At 33.2% G+C, this 16,155-nt stretch overlaps 1 protein-coding gene across 4 annotated transcripts in view; it reads right to left on the bottom strand.

Moving 5' to 3' along the window:
- Positions 1-16,155, bottom strand: part of LOC150104326 (protein TANC2-like) — a 360,557-nt gene that overhangs the window by 15,576 nt on the left and 328,826 nt on the right. For 3 of the 4 annotated variants that reach the window (XM_090396298.1, XM_090396296.1, XM_090396295.1), the window contains one exon: positions 1,250-1,429. The exons of the other annotated variant lie outside the window; for it this stretch is intronic. In XM_090396298.1, coding sequence (XP_090252424.1) covers positions 1,250-1,429 — 180 coding nt within the window. The remainder of the gene's footprint in view (positions 1-1,249; positions 1,430-16,155) is intronic. 4 annotated transcript variants of the gene reach the window in all.

The raw sequence follows: 16,155 nt of genomic DNA on the forward strand, positions 1-16,155 counted from the left end.
ACTCTGTTTCTTCTGTACATGAAGGACCTTCCATGGGTGACTGAAAATCCAAAATAACTTTGTTCATGATAGCACTGTACTACTCTTTTCCATTTGAAAAGTCGTGTGTCATGCAGATATAACCACACGTTATGGAACATATACTTCTATGATCCTCAGTTCTGATCTCTAAACCATTCTTCAATACTGTTATGATAACCGTCTTAATTTCAGTGACAGTAAAACTCAATCAAATTTTATTTCTCTCAAAAAGAACCGTTTTCATCCAGTTTTACTTTTGATAAAAAAAACAAATCTCTAGACAAGATGAGATTTCTTTTCTGGATATTAATCTAATCTTGAATCTCTTTCGCTGAATTATTTTGTCTTGAAACAGCTATTGACTTTATATGAATCACAAATCTGTCCAACTACTGAATTCTCTTCTTACACTTGGAGTGGATCCTTAGGAGCTCTCGAAAACACTTGTCAGTGCAGAATAGAGAGAAATCAGGATGATCTCTCACTAATTTATACCTTCTGTTTCAGAAGTTATACCTTCTGTTTCTATTATTCATATTTTCTAGAGATATTTCCATGATCAGTGTTCAATGATTTGTCATTAAGACCTTTTATTAATTCTCTTCTACATCTGTTGAGACGTGCATCAGCTATTCAACACTGCGTTCCAGTTCAATGTAAACTCACAGAACATTTATTCTTCTTCATTCATTACTCCTGTTGCTGTCTTTCGAAACAGTCTTTCCTCTTATGTATTTATTAAAGAGTACAACATGAAAGTCTTCAAACTCAGTGTTAACAATTTTCTTCACATTTCTTCACCATCCATGGTATTACTATACTAGAATTTGTGACCTCTTATGGATGAGATTGCCGTACATAAGTGGAATTTTTTTTTTTAGCATGAAATGTCTTTAATCAGAGAAACCTATTTTAGGTTTAACGGATTTTTATGATAATATGAACCACTAGATAGCATATTTAACAAAACAAGGAATTTAATGATAGCTAATGACGGAAATTGAATCGTTATTGTCCAGTGTCTGGAACAAATGATCCTACAAACATGTGCAACCTTTTTTTTCCCTTCATCCCTTTATGTGAATTCATTTTGCACATACTTTAGATACTAATTTGAAAATTCTTCTTACATTTATTACAATCAAATGTCATTTTGGGCATTATGTTATTGAGTATTTCAATAATAAATATGAGACTGTCATGAGATTGTGTCACATATGTCATTCACCTGTTGCTATTGGTCCCCATAGCACCATTACTTTCAAAATCCTGGCTCACAGGAGAAAAGATATCTTTGTTATTCGAATTCATCTCATTCTTTAAACGCAGTAAGATATTCTGAACATCGGGATTCTGGGGAGCCAGTCGTATAGCCTCTGTGATATCTTTCAGTGCTTCCTCCTGGTATCTAAGAATACACAAGATTTTTTTTTTTTTCAAATTTTCAAATATTATGGATTATATTTATTTTATATATATTTTAACTGCCTATCTATATCTACCTATCTATCTATAGTTTTATACTATAGATAAAGAAATTTTATACTTGGTTTTAATTCCAAGGAAGCAAAACAATGTTTTGCCCGTTAAATATATTCACGTCTGAGCTACTTGTATATGGAGGCTAATGACTTCATATCACTTCCCTTAGTATGTATCCCATAATGCAAAGGACACCCCCTTTCGGAAGTGTATGATGCAATGCATAATGGGAAGGGTCACTACCCAGACTAGTTTCGACCTTTATTGAAGTCTCATCAGTGGGAGCCAGACCCGGGAGAGATACCAAGGTTGAAGTAATGCAGAAATCATATTCATATACAAGTAGATAAAAGGTGTTTGACCTTAACAATAAAATTCTCTGGATGAGAGAAAGATGTAGTAAGGTATCAGTGATACCTTAGGAAATATTTTAAATAGTTTCTAACAAAGAAACTTGTTTAAGAGAGATGCTTTTGCTATTATGATTCATTCATGATTATGAACAATTACAATTGAACTGGAGGAGTGGGGGGGAGAAGAAATGTAAGAACTAAAATCCAACCAAGCAGATGCCTTAGATACCTAGTCTAACTACTAGTGTCTTTTTTTTTTTTTTTTGAAAATAAGAAAAGTTACAGTCTTTTAAACGTGGATTCTTGAGTATTTTTCTCTCTTTTCAGGGAAAAATAAATGCATTTAATTTTACTTTACATATTTCTTACATTATTATCACTATACCAGCGGAATAGTTGCAGTGGCCACAACAAAGAAATTAAAACACTTCTCATTTAATGGAAAGGATGCATTTTAGAAAAAAAAAACTGCTTTTAGAAAGTAGTTCTAAAATGAAAGCAACATTGAAAGCAGCTTTAAGAAAATGCTGCTTATGGACAATTACAGCAAACGTTAACATGAATACAAGTGATCTGAAAAGTAATCAAAAAATCTTTGAAGCAAAGATTTAATTTCTAGCACAACCAAGTCAGAGTTTTTGTTCATTAATCTAACTCCTAATGCCATTTTAAAAAGAGGAGGGAATTATAAGTTAAACAGAACACTACTGTCTAACTAAACTCTGCTATGCATCTTTTATCATTTAGATCATTGCCCGTTTTGTTTTTCTACAAAGGATAATTGGATAATTCGCTTTAATTTACTCAGAAAAAGAAATGCACTGCATGCATGAGGTGTCTTGAAAGGGCTAATAATGATCAAATGATTCAATAGCATATCAAAAGCTTTTGGTTTTGTTACAGGTTGCAGTTAGGAATTTGATATGAAAACTAATTTGTATACTGTACTTACTGGAACGTCTTTAATTCCTTTCTCAGGGATACAGAAAGGAGAGAGAGAGAGAGAGAGAGAGAGAGAGAGAGAGAATGCATAAATAAGGACATTTCCTACCACTCAGAAATGTTACTTGCCTACAGTAGACTATCTAAACTAATATTATTTATTTGCAGGCACGGTTGACCCAGTAATTAGTGTATCCACTCTCCAACCAATACGCTATTGTTGAATATTGGTTCGAATCCTTCGGTGGTCATGGATGTTTGTTTTGTGATTGTCTTTAGTAGGGAGATGAATTTCATGGTCCGGTATGAGATCACCACACCGCTTACTAAAGATTTGTATGTAATTTTATATAAGTGCACGTGGATGTCATATTGGATGATGACCATCATCTACCAGCCAAACATTATTTAAGAACATAATTTGACAAGTTTTAGGTCCCTCCCTTTTTTGGTGCTAACTTTGTACAATCAAAGGATATGATACCAGTTTGCCTCCCAGGATATATAGTGCACTATGAGCATTGCATAAGGTCCGTCTTTCTATAATGTTCCCAGATTTCTAAGCACTAATTGTGAAAGTTATTGATCTGAATGTTCATCTTGAATGAATTGCTGAAGTCGATTCATTTACAAGATTAGAATGTAGCAAAGTCGCACTTCCATATTTCAGCCCTAGATGAGTCACTCATCATGTGTCCTAGTTGTTCATAAATAGCTAGGACACATGATGAGTGACTCAACCAGCACAAGCAGGAATAACCTACCTGTATTTCTGAGGTAATGCCAGAATATAAATTTTGTACCTGATAAAGATTCTTGTGATTACTTAAATCTAAAACAGAGGATCTGTTTTGGATTTAGATATCCCTAAGATGAGAAGTTTGGAATTTTTTACTGAAGACAAATGCATATCTCTAAAGTACGCTGCATTCCATGAATGCTGTACATATTCCCTGTTACTGAAACTGCATCTCTTTGAGAGTGCTTTCATCCACTTTCACATGCCTGATGCTTAAGTTGTCACTTGGAATTTTTAATAAACTGCATTTGTAATATTAGTGCATCAGTTTACACTTTAATGTGTAAACAATTACTAAGGCGGTAACAACGGAGAAGTGATTTTATGTATATAATTAAATATCAAATCAACTGTGCTATGTATAGAACTACAAGTTGATTCCGGAGATTTTCACTGCAGTTTTCTTGCTATTATCTCCTTCTTTTTCTTTCTTTCTGTAAATGCTATAACGCCGAAGCATTTTGGTGCTTGTTCTATTAGCATATTTTAAAATAAAATACAATGACGTGAAACAGGTTGTTGTGGTGAGCAATACGTGTTTTCTTCTTATTCACTTTAAAAACGATGCAGAGAATGACACTATGCTTGTTAACATTACCTGCAAAGGAAAGAAGCGCTTTCCCTCAAGGGCAACACTGATTAATTCGCAATTGTTTGTTACTTTAAGGCAGAAATACCCATGCGATAAAGCGCATAGTTGCGGATAACGCAACGTGCAAATCCCTAGAAAATGAGCTCGTGAAAAACGATAATTTAGAACTTTTCATAGAGAAAAAGGTTGCAGATTATGCTTCAGATTCAAAATAGCTGAACGGAAGGATTATATTTCATCCACTATATTTTACCGTAAGGATAACTTAATATCGTCTTAATGTCCTTTCGGAGATTAAATTAATTCTCTTGGTGTCATGCAACAAGGCGTAACAAATAAGTTAAAGGAAGCTCAGCTACACTGGTGCGATTGAGCTTCACTTAGTACTACCCTAGTGACGTGGAGATACGATGAAGCAACATTTTAACTAGTTTTAATCTCTAATAACTGGATATCTCTTAAGAATGCAGACAATTTTTCGAAAACATATCAAATTCCGTGCTTTATCGAAGCAACTTAATTATTATGGCTTTATAAAGAAAATCACATCACTCCTTAAAAAAAAAAAATTATAATTTCCGTTCGCATAGAGAAATCGTCTCAGAAGTATTTTGCCTATGATAATTTTGTAATTCGTCATTTCAAAATTTTACTTAATGAGATGCCATGATATATTTTCTTATAATTTGATTACATTTGAAAACACCGACAAATCATTGTGTTGCCAAACTTTAGAAGAATGGTTTACAATATTGATAGTCTGAATCCATACCTTTGAAATGCTATTCTGGGACAAAAAAAAAAAAAAAAAACGAACAAGCTAATAAAGAAAAGTTATATAAACTAAAAGAATTTTCAGATTCTCTTGTGATTTTGCAACTAGAGGTAATAAACAAGCATTTGGCTTCTAAAGCACATATTTCATGACGTCTCTAACTTTCCTATAATGCTAAAATTCTGCTATCGGCTGCCGGTTCTAGTTTCTCCGATGTTAAGAAATGCCGATCCCAAGCAGATTTATCATTTGGTATTTGTTTTGATTTAAAAATTGGGCATTTCCATTGTTTATGAAGAGGAGGAGAGGGATTTTCCGATGCAAAGCTCAGTGGAGTAAAAGCCAGGGGTATGACAAAATGCTAATTACTAAGATTTCTTTATATGTACATAAAGAATGCTCTTCAGTTCCAGGACTTTTAGAAGCTAGCACTTAACATTGGAAAAAGTAACATCATCCATAATAAAATAATTTCTTAAGCATTTCTTTCTCTCTGACCACTTACAGCAATGAACAGAGGATATATGTAAATAGTTCATCATCATACATATCAAGGATTTAGGCCTAGAGTGGCCAGTACCGGCCTTAGAAGCCATCGTTGAATCTTTTAAGAGGAAGTCCTGGTTTTCTTTTTCCTAATAGCTTGTGCTTTAAGTCTTGTTTTGGTAATCTTTCTGTTTTCATTCTTTGAACGTGCTCCATCCATTTATATTTTTTAATTTTTTTCTATTACTGATTTATGGTTTAATCCTTTCATAATTTCTTCGTTTCTTTTGTGATCAAATAGAGTATACTTTGCAGTTTTTTTTCATAAACTTCATTTCAGCTGTTATTAATCTTTGTTTGTATTTTTTGTTTTATTGTCTAGATTTCACTTCCATACATTAGGGCTGGTAGGGCTAATGTATTGTATACTTTTAGCCTGGTTTGTTTTTGAACTAGGTTTGGTTTAAATATAGAGTTAATTACACTTGTTATTTTTAAATATTTTGCAATTTTTAGGTTTATATCTTTTTCATTTTCATATGTAATCATACAACCTAGGTAGTTAAATAAATTCACCTGTTCTAAAGTCTTGTTATCTATTACTACCTTAGTTATTGCTGCATCTTGTCCATTAAAGGCCATAGCTTTTGATTTTTCTGTTGGTATTATCATTCCATAATCTTTTGCCATCTCATTTAGATTTAAAATAGCTTTCTGTAAGTTTGTTTCAGAATTTGTAATTATTATTTGTAAATAGTTATGATTATTATATTTTAAAAATTAAGTTTCTTTAGTTATTAATTTTGTCGTATTCATGGCGCAGTTCACTGTTCTGCACTGTGCCTTGCATACATTAAACTGTGCTAAATTTCAATGAATTCAACACTGTTCTACATTTCTTGTTTACAATGAATAACACCCAGTATATTGTAGCCCAGCATTTCTTTGATTTAACAATAGAGTTAAAATCGGTGTAACTTTTGTAATATAAATTTATATGCTGTATTTTAAATATATTAGAGAATTCCTAGAAAAATTGCAAAAGTATGGTTCAACGAATTTGAATAATCTCCTATCAATTCGTTGAAATACTGTTTGCTGTAATCATAAAACATGTCTATTTTATAATATTTTATATTTGAATGGAAATGAATGAAATGTATTTGTATGAATTTAAAAATGAATGAATTTATGAATTTGCAAATGTATGAATTTACAATTGAATTTCTTATTTCTTCTGTGATACGTTTTCTTGTCGTTTTGCACAATTCAGTGTATTCAATTTTATTCTGTAGGTTATTTCAATCAAATAATCTACAAAATAAAATTATGCAAGCTATTTCATTTATCTTCGTTTCTTCATAAGCTGTTTTATTTCTTCAGAAATTTTGTCTTGTTTCTGTTCTGTGGTAACAGCTATGAGTGTAAAAGGGGTTTTAGGTAATAATGTGATCACTCTCTAATGGATCAGCATTGTCATCTATAATAAGATTTTTAAATCTGTTATTTAGTTCATGTTGGAATATATCTTTTTAGTGTTGAGTTTGTGTACATCTATGTTTTGCTTTGATCTTCGAAAGATATTTCTTCTTTCTTTTTGAATCTTATTCCATACCAGACGATGGTCACTTCCAATGTTGAAGGTGTTTAGGTGATCAACTTCACTAGTTTTTCTATTTTGACTTTTCCATGTCCACTTCCTATTTTATTTTTCTTGAAAAAGAATTCAGAATGTACAGGTTTTCTTTTTCTGCAAATTCTATTAACTTTGCCCCTCTATCTTTTCTCATGCCATATCTAACATTTCCCATTGAGCTCTGATCTGATTGTGTATACCAATTCTAGCATTGAAGTATCCCATTACAATTCTGAAATGATATTTTCCTTTATTGTAGAGTTGGGGTATATCATGACAGAAGGCTTCAGTTTCTTCATCAGTATGACTGATTGTTGGTGCATAGACTTGGATCTTAAGAGTGTTTTTTTTTTTTTTTTGAGATTTGAGCAACAATACTTGCAATTCGATCAGATAGATCAGATATACTGTCAAATTCTATTATGTTGGTCTTCAATTTTTTTGTTAATCAAGAATCCAACTTCACTGATTCTATCCTTATCTTGGCCTCCATAATATTGTGTTTCTCCATATTGAAGAATTTCTTCAGCATTACGTCTAAATTCACACAATCCGAGAAGTCCCATTTTAGACGCTTTAGCTCTTCAGTTAGTTCGGTTAGCCGTGTTTCACTGCTCAGAGTCCTGCAGTTTAAAGTTCCAAGGTCTAGTTTCCAATGGCAGCGTGATCTGTTACCCGGGGATTCTCAGCATCCTCTGTCTTCATGTTTAACTGCCTGCTGCCGTAGCTAGTAATAATCTGTCCTCCGGGGAATGAGGGCCATTTTATTTCTGTGGCGAAGGATTGATATTTATCATGTATACGATGTCTAAAACTAAATGTATGAAATCATCCTGGATTCTTTAGTACAAAACTAAAATTTTCACTACCAAATATAATTAGTGCAATCTCAGTATGAAGAACGTTCTCAGAATTGACCTTCTAGGAGCGTACATATTGCTTACTAACCAGAAAGAGATAAAAAAAAAAGCCATTAATCTGTATTTCATAAAACAAAATCAATTTATGATCAATTCCATTTTTTTGCTGTTTACCAACACACAAATGAGTAACTCATTATTTGTAGAAGACTATTGTTCCTATGAAGTACGCAGAATAAAACAGATAATCGACAGGAGCATTCCTTTTCTTTCAGAAAATGTTACTACGCCGATATTATGTTATTAACTATGTTGTCATTTTGACTACACTCCGTGTAGTTATAATGAATCCAGACTTCTCTTACCCAATGGGATAAAAAATCGGTTGCAGATGATTTAATTATTTTATGTGAAAATATTGTTCAAAGCAACAATCAAAAATAGTTACTAAAATCATTACTTCTATACATTAAATCTATCAGAAAATATAAAATTACTCTTTACTTTTCATGTTTCTTTTCATGAAAATAAACATGAGATTTTCATGAAGTTTTTCATTTCATACGATGTACGTTCTCTCATTCTTATATTAACTTTTTATATTTACGGCTTTGTTGCAGCTTTTGAATATCCTTCTAATTTATTAGAAGAACGTTTTCTCCTTTTGTTTACAGGGAAACAGATGAAAGGTGAATTGTTTTATCCTTCAAGTCTTCAAAGAGGACTCCTTACCTTAAGGCATAATTAAGTGAACTGCAACCGGAATCGATAAGCGCATGCGATGTTTTCCTAGTGCAGCAATAAACAGCAATAATATTAAAAATATCTCAAAATAAAGCTAGATCAAACCCCTTGGAGTTAAGATCGTGATATTATTCACTTTATTTCACTTTACTTGAAATATTTCAAAGAAAAAAAAAATAGATGCTGGAGATTCTAATCTGAAACGGGACTGCTATTACATTGTTGCATTGTCTGGAATTGATTAAGCTGTTTTAAATAACGAAAAAAATAATAATAACAAATAAATCCTCTAACACCTTTTCACTCCAGAAAGGAAGATGGCAGCATTTTTTACTTTTTTTTTTTGTTCTCAAATCCGTAAGGAGCCGGTCTCCATCTCTCACGATGGCCGAGATTATAGGGCTTTACAACGTCGTGCCGATAACAATTCATGAAACTAACCCAAAATCATCTCAAGTATTCCACGGTGAATTTTGCTGAGTTGCAGGATACAAACCCGAATTTTTCGCAAATGAGAAAAAAAAAAAAAAATAGCTTCCTGCGTCAAAGCTCAGGTAATGCTGGAATCAACAAAAATGGTTGCTGCAGTAAGCGATTGTAACAGGACCTGTGAGACAACGCTTTTACGTAACTGGTGTTTTAAAACTTACCGTGAAGTTATAGTCCCTCTCTCTCTCTCTCTGTGTGTGTGTGTGTGTGTGTGTGTGTGTCAGAGAGAGAGAGAGAGAGAGAGACACATAAGTATTAGAATTAACTAAACTTTTATTTATGGTTTTTAGACTTTATTTTGGAAATTTGAAAAATATACACACGCAGTATTTAGGAATATTTAATTTAATACAGTTATTTTGAAATTAAATATTTTTTATGAAATATTAAGTTATTATTATTATTATTAGTAGTAGTAGTAGTAGTAGTTTCATTAAGTTTCTAGGGAGTACCTATAATCATTCATAATTATTCCAGAGGCGTCGCCATGAAGACCTCTGCAAAAATCCATTCAAACAGATGCATATCTATTTTTTTTTTTTTTTTTTTGCATTTGTTATCATATGCTTTTCATGACGATCAGTACCCAGAAATACTCCGGCTTCATAGGAAAGTTCTCCTGAAGAATATAATGTTTTATAGAGCTTATCTTTACGTTCTCTGAAAACACTGTTATTACTATTGAGGACACACTTGGAAACGGCAGGTCTTGTGGCACATGAAGCACTGCTTATATATGCAGATGAAGTGCGCATTGGATCAAATATGTATATAAAAAATCTTTAATGGTGGAAAGACATCGTTTCGTCTCTAAGGTAATGAAAGTCTGATGCTTTACAATAAGTACAGCTCACCTAATGCTGTTATTTGGATGCTTTAAAAGTCCTGCATGACATTAACCCATTCTGAAAAGAAAGGATAATATACTGCTACTGGCAGAGAAATCAGAAAATCTCATCAAAATCGGACTGACAATCCATGGTTATTTTGAATAACAACACACACACAAATTGTCATGCCAGATTATTTCGCAGTTCCGTACTAACATGCCATTCTATTTTTTCTCTCTCCTTGAGTTAGTCTTAAATCGTGGCAGTCACATTTGGCTGATAAGGGATCAGTGTCATACAAGTGAGTTGATTTTTTTCCCTTCAATTATATATATATGTAGAAAGTTTTTTTACCTTGGGTATACTATACCTTAAAGATACCAAGCAATTTTATAAACTTGGTTTTAATCCTTTTTCCCAATTAAGCAAACAGACAGGTAAGTCAAGTTTGCGCCTGAAGTATTTTCAGGTCTGAAGTAACTCGTGATAAAGGTGGAGTAAGCTCTGATCACTATCCTTAGTGCCTCCCCTAATGCAAAGCACATCTCCTTGCGGACATGAATGATGCTATGCAATAAGGGAAGGGCCACTATCCAGATTGGTTTCGACCTTTATTGAGGTCCCGTCAGTGGGAGCCAGACCCTGTGATGCCAAGGTTGAAGTAATGCAGAACTTATAAATTTTACCTATACAAGTTGCCACAAGGTGCTTTGACCTTATTGAAAAAAATCTCAGGATATATATATATATATATATATATATATATATATATATATATATATATATATATATTTGCCTCTGATTTAGGGAACATTCCTAAGAACTTTTAAAGCAAAGGCAACTTACAAGATCCCTTAGGTCTCGGTGACTTTTATCTCATATGACGCTCAACCACTAGTGATCTGATTTATTTGGGCTCCTGAAATGGCATGAAAATAAAACATTTTTATTCTCCCAGAAATCTCAGATGATCTAACTCTCAGCCCACCTACAGTACTAATATATTATATGGTTATTTTGTTTGTTCTTTGTGATAAGGTAGTTGCATTTTTAATGGCAATCCCATAAAAGAAATATTGAAAATCCATAGTACATTAATAGTGTTCGTAGTCTAAGCCTAGTTAATCTGGGAATCTTGGAGGCACTCTACCCTCGAATGAGCAATTTTGTGGTGACGCAATAAATTTACTAGTCCTACCTTTTACCATCAACGATTGATTATTAATATTACTTTAGCAAAGTTCATCAATACAGTAGATTAATAATATATAAAGTCGAATATGGTAGTAGTTAGCGAATTCCATATTTCATTAAACGGTATAATAGTGATATTTCATTTAATATAAGTAGTATCCAACCTTCTTCCAGGATGCCGCGGGTCTTTTGTCAAAATCATTGCGGATCATGTGCACCATAACATAAATAACTTTACGGTAAATAGAAAGCGAAATCATTTATCGCGGTGTGATATGGTCTACATTTCAAACCCGATTTTTTTGCTAATAGAAATGTTGTTATGCATACTTATTATAATAGAGCCTCCGTAGCTCAGTATAGGCGAAGCGTTTTGATCGGAAAGACCTGGGTTTGATTCCCATCAGTGACGTGAGGAACCTTTATCTGGTCTCTTTCGACGAAAGATGGGGTAGCCCGTCTCATACGGAGGTAGGAGGTTTTTTCACCCAAAAACTCGAGTTTTTCGTTCCTTAGAACAGACAAACCGGCCCCGTGAACACACATAGATTATAGTCATGAATACGTCCCAGCCATATGCCGGTCCCGAGTCCGGATAAAATTGGAGGGGGGGGAAGCAATGGTAAACTACCCTGTAAAATTCTCACCAGGAACATTTTGTGGACAATGTCTACAAAGTCACTTACGGTCAGAAACGACTGAAAGGGGAAAAAAACTACTTATTATAAGATGATTATTCACATAATATCAGATTTGAGACAGTGTAATAAATAATAAACAGTTTTTATTTGCAGATATTAAGGATTTTGAAGATGATCAGACAACAACTGATTGAGTTTTGCAATTATACTGAAAATATCTCTTCATCGCTATTTTTGCAGCATAAGTGATCAAAATAAATACACAGAAACAAAGAAAATATAAGTGATGTTTTAGCTGTTGTACGATTACAACAGCTAAAACATTCTCACAAGCTAACGCGCAAACTTGCCACAGTATCCCTCCCCTTACATTAGGGAAAATCCCCATTCCATTTATTAAATGCATTAATATTAAATAATAATAATAACATTAATAATAATAAAGTTTTAGACTTTCTTTCCGCAGTGCAAATTGCAAAGAACATCTTGTATAAGGGATCTATTGAATATCCTATTTATAAATTTAGCATCAGGAATAGATATCGGACGAACTTTAATGAAACAGAGCACCATAAGATTTTGTGTATAGATCAATATAAACTGTGACCACTTGGAAGTTTTTTTAGTGAATCTGAATCATCCAAACAGATATTGATGAAATCAGAAAAGGGGCATTTAATAAACTGCATTCTCGATTATCGGATTTTGAAATTGCATATTTATGTATGCCTTAACAGTGGAGGATTAGTATCAGATGAACTACCAAACAATTCCTCGCAATGGAATTTCATGGCAGGAACATTAACTGTAGAGTAATAAAGTAATAAATCACATGGAGATGCTAAAGCATCAAGCTTGATATATATACCACTAATTCATTAATAAAAATGAGATTATATAATTCAATTTCTTGATTCTCATTTTGTGAATCAAGAAATCAACCGGCTTGTATTTAAACAAACTGAAAAACTCCATCAGCTGTAGGATAATACTGACATCATAGGTCAGATAGGAGGCTCATCAGTAGATCATGCAACTTGGTTGGTAAGCGTATCCGTTCTCCAAGCAACAGGCTGCGGTTCGAATCGTGTTCTTTGGAGAGCGGGGAATGGATGTTTGTGATTGTATTTAGATAGGCGATGAATGTCATCATCTGGTATGAGACCACCACTTCTCTTTAAATCCAGGAGTAGTTTGAATGTTTAGTCTCTATATGAGAGTTTCTGGATTGAATAAAAAAATAAATAAATTTAAAAAAATACAAAAATTAATAAAAAAAAAATCCTTAGTCTATCCACTTGACTAATGCGCTATAGGTTTACAATCTTTCTTGGGTGGGAGTCACATAAAAAAAAAATAAAATTAAATGAAATTAAAATTATAAAAATTAAAAAAAAAAGCTTCCCCAGATCATTCACAGAACTATATAATGATGCTAGTAAATTCATAATAAATGCAAACTTTGATGTATTTGTTCCCAGACTCCTGCAATTATTGTGAATTAATAGGAATTTTTATAGTCGCATTACCCCATCTTGCTCTGATCACCACACGCAAATATCGCGTTGCTGCAGTTCTCGGCTGTAGAATTAAGGGTGAAATACTTCTGAACCTCCGATGAAATTCCTGGCAACAATCTCTGCCGTGGCCCACAGATTTTTCCTAGTGTTCGACGATCGTTAGTGCGGAATGAATGAATAGATATTACAAAACAGTACCATTAAATTCATAAATTTTTCGATGTTTCATGACTGTTTTATTCTTTTCAAAGAAAAATGGTTTTGAAAATCCATTTAAAAATGACTTTTCAGACCATTTTATATAACTTCTTTAATGCATAGCAAATATTAAATTTTAATAATCTTCTTGTTAAAAATGAATTAAATAAAGGCTATGGTATGAATGGGTAGTAAATGTTAACAGAGGGAAGTGAACATTTCCATTTGTATTACTGGAAAAAAAAAAGCAGTCAAGATGGTCCGCGTTAACTTGAAAGAAACTGACACTTTCTCAAATTACCGACTAAACAAGAATTAGCACAATGAGTGGAGAATCAACCGTCCGTGCGTCCCTTATTTTGTTCTGTATTTAAATACAGAGGATATTCTTTAATGCGTCTTATCACGAAAATCGGAATCTGACATTGAGCATTTAGCATTAGTGGACAATCCTGAAAAGTACCACAGAACACCGGCTGTGGTCTGCAGGAAAGATTCAAATAAAAATGTGCTGTGAAAATTGTCGGATCCTCTTTATTTAATCCCAGGAAGAGTTCTTCAGTTCATGCGCTAGTTTTTCAGCAATTCCGTGTTCAGTTAATATGAGGAACTCATTTGCTACTCAACCCCCACTCACTGGAGCAAAACTGACTTTACTGTAAACGTCCAGTGGGTTGTGATCCACTAGACATGTGCATGGTATAGAGTCAGTTTTGCAATGCATGGGTAAACTTTCAATGTAATGCAAAGTTTCATGAATATGCACTACTAAATGGACAGGAGAGATATAAAACCATGGGAAAAATTTGAATTTAACTAATCACTTTTGGGCTCATTTTGTAATATAATTCAAAATGTACAAGAAATCCTGCGATGGTGGGAATACCTTTACACATAGGATGCACATTTATCTTGTTTTTATTTGTATAATTGCTTTAAATAAGCAAAAACAGACCATCCATGCGTCCCTTATTTTGTTCTACATTTAAATACAGAGGATATTCTTTAATGCATCTTAACACGAAAATCGGAATCTGACACTTTCTTGAATATTCCAAATATTTTCATTATTAATATTTATAGAAGCAGATAATATTGCAAAACATGCTTTATCACTTACTAACAAGAGTACTGAAACAAATTCCAATAATAAAGGCTGTTATGTCAAATCATCGATATATGTATATATATATATATATATAAGAATGAAAACGAAAAGATAAATCGATTGGAATAAAACCGCTAAAATTATCTTCTACATTTCCTTTTTATCAAGATGTCTGTATGGCAGTTACAACAATTTCAATACCCACCTTCAAAGAAGCAAGAAAATGAGAAATTGACTTATCCCATAACGTAGGGAAAATATTGAATTAAATTCTACTGTGGTAAATCGGTATTATATTCACTCGCTACTTTATTACAGTAAAACGCTCCCGTCCATTAGCGAAATGACAAAGCAACACGCTGAACATTGCTAGCAGAAACCTCCCGACAATTTAACGATATGTGAAAACCTATTTATTCATGCTCGTTCTTTCGCCTGGATTCAGTTAATTACAGCGGCTTGTAATCAACACTGCTTGCACCTGCAGGTAGTTACGTGCCCTCCCTGTTTTACACGAGGTTTATATGACAGAAGCATAAGACTACATGGAGAGCATGTTGTCACGAGAAGCGAAGCTTAAAATGAATCAGGGGAAATTGTTCTTCATAAACGCTTTTTATAGCATTTCCTGAGTGAAAACAGCAGAAAATCATCATTTATTAACACGCTGTGTTTAATGGTAGGGATATAACGTAACAGTATTCACGATTATACGTATACATAAATTGTACGCAATATTATACGTATTCAAAAACAACTGCATTTAAAAGAGATGCATTCGTTCCACTAACTCGGTATTAGAAGTTATAGAGCGATCACTTTCACAGCTTTATGCAAGATATACTGGGCAAAACACGACGTATTATATGCACTGGTCAATGAGGGGAACTAAAATGGCTTGTTTCACAAAATACTGTTTTTATTTTTTTTTTTATATTTTTTCATTTCTAGCAGTTTGCAGATAGAGTATGCGGGTCTCAGAAGTTATTAGAACTTAGAGTCTTGTTTAGAACATAATTCAAACAACAAGAACGATGACGGAGTTGATGAAATAAAAAGAAATGCCAGACTGCTTGGCAAAGCGGATAGCGCTTCCGATCTCTATCCAATTAGTTTGGGTTCGAATCCTACTGCGTACATGGATGTTTGTGAATGCTTAGAGAAGAATCAATTTCAATGACCAGTATGGAAAGGACATTTTCAAGCTACCTGAAGATTCCATTGCTTTACAGAAGCTTCGCGAAAAAATTCCTTGCGTGGTCAGGATATTGGGATTATTCAACCCTTAGCCCATATACAATACTAATGTGCAATAGGTTTTCAACATTTTGTCTTGGGATACACACTAAAAGAAAAGAAAAATGAAAAAAGGAATTTTTTTTTAAAAAAAAAGTAATGAAAGCCAGTAATGAAAAACCTACTGGGTAATCGATGGTGGAGAATAGTAAGATGGTACATATAATTTACATCACTGTCAACGGAGTC

Source organism: Typopeltis vanoorti, chromosome 8, assembly GCF_054136105.1.
Source record: "Typopeltis vanoorti isolate ZY-2024b chromosome 8, IOZ_Tvanoo_1.0, whole genome shotgun sequence".
NCBI classification, from domain to species: Eukaryota; Metazoa; Arthropoda; class Arachnida; order Uropygi; family Thelyphonidae; genus Typopeltis; species Typopeltis vanoorti.